Here is an 8032-nt window from a genome sequence, read left to right as displayed (position 1 = left end):
TATCTACCTCATTTACTCTTGCCAACAGTGCTGAGTGAGGGAGGTTCTACTTCTCTTTTCAGATAACACAGGTGTATGTAGACATCTGCCCTCCTTAGTAAGAGGGAGAATAGCCATAATAACCTGCATTAGGGTTTTGAGGATTATGTGAGTCACAGTGGTTGGTATATTGAATCCTATATCAGAATTAGCCTTTACTTCCTGCCTGTGTCCCATCACCACAACATGGCGGGGCCAGGCTGGCTGTGAACCTAAGAAGTGTGGGGTCAGAACCCTGAATCAAGTACTTCCTCCCACTCTTCCCAGGTAATGCTCTGCTGCGGCGACTTGTCCGCATCGGGGTGTTGGACGAGGGCAAGATGAAGCTGGATTACATCCTGGGCCTGAAGATTGAAGATTTCTTAGAGAGGCGCCTGCAGACCCAGGTGTTCAAACTGGGCTTGGCCAAGTCCATCCACCACGCCCGTGTGCTCATCCGCCAGCGCCATATCAGGTAGTACCTGTTGGACCCCCTGAATCTTCCCCCACCCCATCCCTTCTGATGGTTGCCCTCTCTAAGCCTGCTGTCCCTATCTCCTACGCAGCCCTTGGAGGTGACAGGTGTGAACTTACCTTGAGGGTACAGATTCACCCTCTGCAAACAGCTTGTGGGGGAGCTGGGGACATCCTCATCCCCCCATAGCCCAGCGCAAGGGTCACTGCGGTCTGAGCCGTACACCTTGCGAAGGCTTCTGCCAGGCATGCGGGCTGCTGGACAGGTAACAGCTCTTGGTATCCCCAATATAGGGAGAGAACTGGGCCAAAATTGGCTCTGCTGTGTTCAGCAGTTTACTGGGCTGGCTGGCTTGTGACGTCCATTTCAGACTCTGATCGTTGCATTCTTCTGCTCTGTTGGCATTAACTTTATGACTTCACCAGTCTGTGGTCTGTTGCTCAAATGCCAAGGACCACAGGAGTCTAGCTGGCTCAGGTGGTAGTTGGCGAATAAAAAGGGGTCTTTATTTACCCCTTTAGTAGAATGGGCACCATTTGAAAGAAGCTGTAAAGTAAGCAGACAAGGTGTTTGCAGTCTGAATTTCTGCCTCAGCCCTCTGACCCAGGGTCAAGAGCCTCACTCATTTCTTTGTCTGAAATGGTCTCATAGACCTAGCATCAGGTTGCTGCCTCGAGAACAGTGAAACTGCACATGATAAAGCTCAGTGCCTGGCAGAATTCAGAGTATTTGAAAATCTGATCTTAGTTTCATACGTTCTACCTCATTCGCTTGTGGTCTTGTGTGGATTACTACTGAACTTTTCTCCCCTTCTGTAAAATGTGAATGAGAAACTTATCTAATGCTTTTGTGTGGATGAGATGATGCCCTGACACTCCCGGACACACAGGAGTTCATCCTAGGGTCAGGAATGCCCTTCTGGCATTGCTTCAGTGTCAGTGCACCTGTAGCACCAACCAGGTCAGCTGCAGAGGACAAGCAGAGAGGAGAGAGTGGTGTCTTACCTTGGGTTGGGATCCTATTTCCTCCCCACTTGCCTTGACCTGCCATTCCCCCCTCCAGGGTCCGCAAGCAAGTGGTGAACATCCCATCCTTCATTGTCCGCCTGGACTCCCAGAAGCACATCGACTTCTCCCTCCGCTCTCCATATGGGGGTGGCCGTCCAGGCCGTGTGAAGAGGAAGAACGCCAAAAAGGGCCAGGGTGGGGCTGGAGCTGGTGATGATGAGGAGGAGGATTAAGCCCTCCAGTCCCCTCCCGGGCTGGTGGATTGCCTAGTTTTCCAGTCAGATAATAAAACAGGATCAACCCTTTTATTTATTTTGTTTACTAATATTATTTTTTTTATGTTCTAAGATGTGGAGCAGTTGTGGGGGGAGGGAAAGAGGGAAGTTGTGTGGATGAGGCCCATGGCACCCCCCTCATTCTGGCAGGGGAGACCAGGGGGCTTCAAGCAGCGGCTTGGTCATTGCTGGGCTGTATGCAGATGTCAGGGTGGTGTGACTGAAGTCATTGGCCCCCCACCACCCCATCTCAGGAGCTCAGGGTGTTAATGATGGCAGCTCAGTGGTCATTGCTAGTCTGGTTGTAGGTGGAGGGGGCATGGCTAAGGCTTTGGTGGGAGGAGGAGAGGTCCCCACTGCCCTGGCTTGGGAGCTTGGAGTGCTGAGGATCAACACTTGAGAACTGGTGTTTATTGGTGTGTCTCTTCTCCCTGACTGTCCCCACTCTCTGCTCTGAACATACAGCTTCTGTAGTGGAAGGAAGCTAGGGCTGGATCCTAGAACAGGCTACTTCAGGGCTAGTTCACTCATTGAGTGTTGCCTTGTGTACAGAAGGGGCCTGGTTAACCCTGTTGGTTTAGATACTTGTGAATCCCTACCAGATGGTCCTTGTCTTATGGTGGGTGACAGTAGTGAACAAAACAAACATTTACCAGCCACTTCCAGTTTCATGAATGGGGGCCAACAGTGTTGATTCAAAACCAGTGAGTAATTCTGGGTAAGCCAGCATTTACATATGAGGGCGGGAAATAGTCATTTCCAGGCAGAGGAAATGGCAAGTGGAGGCCAGGACCCGCCCTGCACATCTAGCCCTTTGACCCTGACACCTGGCAAGAGACAAGTCAGGGTGGCAGCTGAAAGCTGATTTCGTGAGATGAGCTGGTAAAAAACTATTAGTGTTTTGTTACTGGGGAGCACTCGACAAACTACAGGCTGGTTTTAAAGCTCGTTATGGTGGTTGGTATTGGGTAGGGTCCCAATTTTGTGTCTTAAGTTGGGAAATGTATTCGTGACCAACAGAAAGGGGCAGTTAGGGAATCTCGCTCTCCTCCCCCTGCACTTAAGAGTTTCTGTAGACTCATGGTCAGGAGGGACCAAGTTTCCCTATTTTTGCCTTGTTGAGAAGCTGCCGCAGGCAGGGGAGGAAAGGCTTGGTCTCAGGAAGTGAGGAAATTGAGCAGTCCCCTCAGCGGCTTTGCATGCTGTAGTTGGATCACATTTCTGCCTGGGGGCTTTTCTGCTTTGAGGTCAGTTAAGTGCCCCCCACAACAGCAAGCGCAAACTGAGTCCTTTGACACTGCTAAATTGCTGTGAAGCCTGCAGAGAAATCTACATCCACTGCACTTTACTTGGGCTGGGTGGTAGGCCCTCCTGCCTCCCTCCAAGGTCACCAGTTGGGTAATGATCCTTGCAGTCTGCTGGGTTACTTTGGTAGGCACTGTAAGATCAGCTTTAATTTTGGTGGAGTCCCTGGAAGCAGTCAACTTCCAGAAGGTCCCACANAGCGCCACCGCGCTTCCCAAGCGGCGCACTATCCAGTGCGCCACCGGGCCGGCCCAAAAGTAATTGTTTTTAAAGTTTTGGACTTTTAACCTAGTGTCGGGGTAATTAATTAGTTGTAAGTCTGTGTGGTAATGTGCCCAGTGATAAAGTGAGAGTGTGCTTAGGTAAAAGATTGGCTCACAGGATCCCAGGGACAGTCCAGAGAAGGGCTAAGGAGCTTTGGGCTTGGGATGGAACATGTGATTCCACTCTTGCCCTTCTTGAGTCAGTGTGTTTTGCAGGGTTGGATAGTAGGTATATGAAGTTGCAGCCAGCAGTTGATCCCTGGGTGTCTTCATCTTGTCAGGCCTCTGCTGTAGGAAGACAGTGAGGTGGATGTCTCCTGATTCCACTCTTGCCCTTCTTGAGTCAGTGTGTTTTGCAGGGTTGGATAGTAGGTATATGAAGTTGCAGCCAGCAGTTGATCCCTGGGTGTCTTCATCTTGTCAGGCCTCTGCTGTAGGAAGACAGTGAGGTGGATGTCTCCTGATTCCACTCTTGCCCTTCTTGAGTCAGTGTGTTTTGCAGGGTTGGATAGTAGGTATATGAAGTTGCAGCCAGCAGTTGATCCCTGGGTGTCTTCATCTTGTCAGGCCTCTGCTGTAGGAAGACAGTGAGGTGGATGTCTCCTGATTCCACTCTTGCCCTTCTTGAGTCAGTGTGTTTTGCAGGGTTGGATAGTAGGTATATGAAGTTGCAGCCAGCAGTTGATCCCTGGGTGTCTTCATCTTGTCAGGCCTCTGCTGTAGGAAGACAGTGAGGTGGATGTCTCCTGATTCCACTCTTGCCCTTCTTGAGTCAGTGTGTTTTGCAGGGTTGGATAGTAGGTATATGAAGTTGCAGCCAGCAGTTGATCCCTGGGTGTCTTCATCTTGTCAGGCCTCTGCTGTAGGAAGACAGTGAGGTGGATGTCTCCTGATTCCACTCTTGCCCTTCTTGAGTCAGTGTGTTTTGCAGGGTTGGATAGTAGGTATATGAAGTTGCAGCCAGCAGTTGATCCCTGGGTGTCTTCATCTTGTCAGGCCTCTGCTGTAGGAAGACAGTGAGGTGGATGTCTCCTGATTCCACTCTTGCCCTTCTTGAGTCAGTGTGTTTTGCAGGGTTGGATAGTAGGTATATGAAGTTGCAGCCAGCAGTTGATCCCTGGGTGTCTTCATCTTGTCAGGCCTCTGCTGTAGGAAGACAGTGAGGTGGATGTCTCCTGATTCCACTCTTGCCCTTCTTGAGTCAGTGTGTTTTGCAGGGTTGGATAGTAGGTATATGAAGTTGCAGCCAGCAGTTGATCCCTGGGTGTCTTCATCTTGTCAGGCCTCTGCTGTAGGAAGACAGTGAGGTGGATGTCTCCTGATTCCACTCTTGCCCTTCTTGAGTCAGTGTGTTTTGCAGGGTTGGATAGTAGGTATATGAAGTTGCAGCCAGCAGTTGATCCCTGGGTGTCTTCATCTTGTCAGGCCTCTGCTGTAGGAAGACAGTGAGGTGGATGTCTCCTGATTCCACTCTTGCCCTTCTTGAGTCAGTGTGTTTTGCAGGGTTGGATAGTAGGTATATGAAGTTGCAGCCAGCAGTTGATCCCTGGGTGTCTTCATCTTGTCAGGCCTCTGCTGTAGGAAGACAGTGAGGTGGATGTCTCCTGATTCCACTCTTGCCCTTCTTGAGTCAGTGTGTTTTGCAGGGTTGGATAGTAGGTATATGAAGTTGCAGCCAGCAGTTGATCCCTGGGTGTCTTCATCTTGTCAGGCCTCTGCTGTAGGAAGACAGTGAGGTGGATGTCTCCTGATTCCACTCTTGCCCTTCTTGAGTCAGTGTGTTTTGCAGGGTTGGATAGTAGGTATATGAAGTTGCAGCCAGCAGTTGATCCCTGGGTGTCTTCATCTTGTCAGGCCTCTGCTGTAGGAAGACAGTGAGGTGGATGTCTCCTGATTCCACTCTTGCCCTTCTTGAGTCAGTGTGTTTTGCAGGGTTGGATAGTAGGTATATGAAGTTGCAGCCAGCAGTTGATCCCTGGGTGTCTTCATCTTGTCAGGCCTCTGCTGTAGGAAGACAGTGAGGTGGATGTCTCCTGATTCCACTCTTGCCCTTCTTGAGTCAGTGTGTTTTGCAGGGTTGGATAGTAGGTATATGAAGTTGCAGCCAGCAGTTGATCCCTGGGTGTCTTCATCTTGTCAGGCCTCTGCTGTAGGAAGACAGTGAGGTGGATGTCTCCTGATTCCACTCTTGCCCTTCTTGAGTCAGTGTGTTTTGCAGGGTTGGATAGTAGGTATATGAAGTTGCAGCCAGCAGTTGATCCCTGGGTGTCTTCATCTTGTCAGGCCTCTGCTGTAGGAAGACAGTGAGGTGGATGTCTCCTGATTCCACTCTTGCCCTTCTTGAGTCAGTGTGTTTTGCAGGGTTGGATAGTAGGTATATGAAGTTGCAGCCAGCAGTTGATCCCTGGGTGTCTTCATCTTGTCAGGCCTCTGCTGTAGGAAGACAGTGAGGTGGATGTCTCCTGATTCCACTCTTGCCCTTCTTGAGTCAGTGTGTTTTGCAGGGTTGGATAGTAGGTATATGAAGTTGCAGCCAGCAGTTGATCCCTGGGTGTCTTCATCTTGTCAGGCCTCTGCTGTAGGAAGACAGTGAGGTGGATGTCTCCTGATTCCACTCTTGCCCTTCTTGAGTCAGTGTGTTTTGCAGGGTTGGATAGTAGGTATATGAAGTTGCAGCCAGCAGTTGATCCCTGGGTGTCTTCATCTTGTCAGGCCTCTGCTGTAGGAAGACAGTGAGGTGGATGTCTCCTGATTCCACTCTTGCCCTTCTTGAGTCAGTGTGTTTTGCAGGGTTGGATAGTAGGTATATGAAGTTGCAGCCAGCAGTTGAGCTGGGTTACTTTGGTAGGCACTGTAAGATCAGCTTTAATTTTGGTGGAGTCCCTGGAAGCAGTCAACTTCCAGAAGGTCCCACAGTCTCCTGGTCATCCATGTTAGGTCTCCAGACAGACTTGGGTCATTAGCTGAGTGTCCATGGGGAAGTTGCAGCCAGCAGTTGAATGGGCAGTTGGCATGTGGGTAGTAAATGAGTGAGTCTAGTGCTGGAGAGAGGTCAGGACTGGAAACAGGAATTGGCCGCGAAGCTGTCAACAGAGGAGTGTACGTGCTGGGCTCAGCTGGGGGCTCCCCTAACTGAGAGGAAGAGGGTGCAGTTGTCCCCTGTCTGAGGGTCAAGTGGCTCAGCTAGGTGTAGATCATGTCCTAGAGGGTCTTCAGATGTACCAGCCTGGAGTGAGAGGGAAGGTACATGGTTGGGGTAGGGATAAGCCTGAGGGCTTGGGGAAGAAAGGACACACTCCCTGGGTGTCTTCATCTTGTCAGGCCTCTGCTGTAGGAAGACAGTGAGGTGGATGTCTCCTGATTCCACTCTTGCCCTTCTTCAGTCAGTGTGTTTTGCAGGGTTGGATAGTAGGTATATGAAGTTGCAGCCAGCAGTTGAATGGGCAGTTGGCATGTGGGTAGTAAATGAGTGAGTCTAGTGCGGAGAGAGGTCAGGACTGGAAACAGGAATTGGCCGCGAAGCTGTCAACGTACAGAGGAACAGTTAAATCCCAACAAGGGAGTTAGATTCCGTCACTAGGGTGAAAGGAGGGAACCTGCCATGGTGTAAGGTAGCTGATCATCACCTGGGTTTGGTTCAGTGCACACTGTTGGTTTCACAACCATGGGACTGGGAGGAGAATAAGCAAGAAGATGAGGGCTGAGCTCTAGACTATAGGACACCTTTGTGTGGGTTTTAAAAGTTTCCCCCTCTGGGCTTCTCTATAGGCTCAGGGCTTGGTTTCAGTTCCTACAGTTCCCTGTGCCCGGCTCCTTTGTGCAGGGCAGAAACTGTTCAGCCATAACCTTTAACCCCGTCAGTTCGACCTGGGTATTCAGCAGCTTGAAGGTCAGAAGAGACACCAGCAGAGGAGACCAAGAAAGAGTGGAATTGCAGCAGCCAAGAGAGCAGCGTGCCTCAGGAAGGCAGAGGCCAACTGTCAGATGCTGAGTTGAGTGATGTGGGGGTGGAAAAGGGTCCACTGGATTTAATGGATGAATGAGGATGTGGGTGCCCTCGTCAGGACCAGAGGGGACTCGCTTGACCATCCAGCTGTCTGTTTTCCTTAGGCTGTGTGTCTTTCATGGCAGCATCTGGGTGGGGCACAGAACAATCTCTTGCCAAGATTCTCTCAGATCTCACAAGGCAGAGACCCAGGGAGGGTCAGTGATTTGGCCAAAGTCACGTAGTAATAAGATTCATGCTGATTACTTAAAGCCTACCTTAAAGCCCAGAACCATTTCCAACTAATCTTGTCCCCGTTGCCAGCCTACATCCTCTGGGCCCCCTTCTTCCACCCCTGCTGGGAAAATTAAGGTGTATAGTCTTGTGTAGGCTTCAGAGACGTTGCTAGGCCTATGACCGAAGAATGACACTGCACAGGCTATGTGCCAGGCTCTCAAAAACTGCACGCAGGCCTATGGGACAGGTGCTTGGTAACCGTCAGATAAGGAAAGTAAGTCCTCGAGTTTCTTGGACCTTGGGAACCTGGCCAGTTCCCAGGGCCGAAGAACATCCCAAAGACTTAGGAGAAAAAAATCCAGGCGCTAATAAAATAACCACAGCTGGCCGCCGTTCGGCAGCGAACCTTTCCCGCGCCCGCTCGCTCTCGGGGACTTGGCGGCGCCGGGGCGGGGGCGGCCCGGGGG

The 8032-nt window shown here is 50.8% G+C and overlaps 1 protein-coding gene across 1 annotated transcript in view; it reads left to right on the top strand.

Annotated features, from left to right (window-relative positions):
- Positions 1-1812, top strand: part of RPS9 (ribosomal protein S9) — an 8196-nt gene extending 6384 nt beyond the window's left edge. Inside the window, exons 4-5 of the mRNA XM_008591405.1 lie at positions 307-493; positions 1556-1812. Of these exons, the coding sequence (XP_008589627.1) occupies positions 307-493; positions 1556-1733 (365 nt within the window). The 3' untranslated portion in view covers positions 1734-1812. The remainder of the gene's footprint in view (positions 1-306; positions 494-1555) is intronic.
- The last annotated feature ends 6220 nt before the right edge of the window (positions 1813-8032 follow it).

This window comes from Galeopterus variegatus, unplaced genomic scaffold (assembly GCF_000696425.1).
Source record: "Galeopterus variegatus unplaced genomic scaffold, G_variegatus-3.0.2 Scaffold6906, whole genome shotgun sequence".
In the NCBI taxonomy this organism is placed as follows: Eukaryota; Metazoa; Chordata; class Mammalia; order Dermoptera; family Cynocephalidae; genus Galeopterus; species Galeopterus variegatus.
The sequence above is the reverse complement of the archived record's forward strand: the minus strand, read 5'-3'. Positions and strand labels throughout refer to the sequence as shown.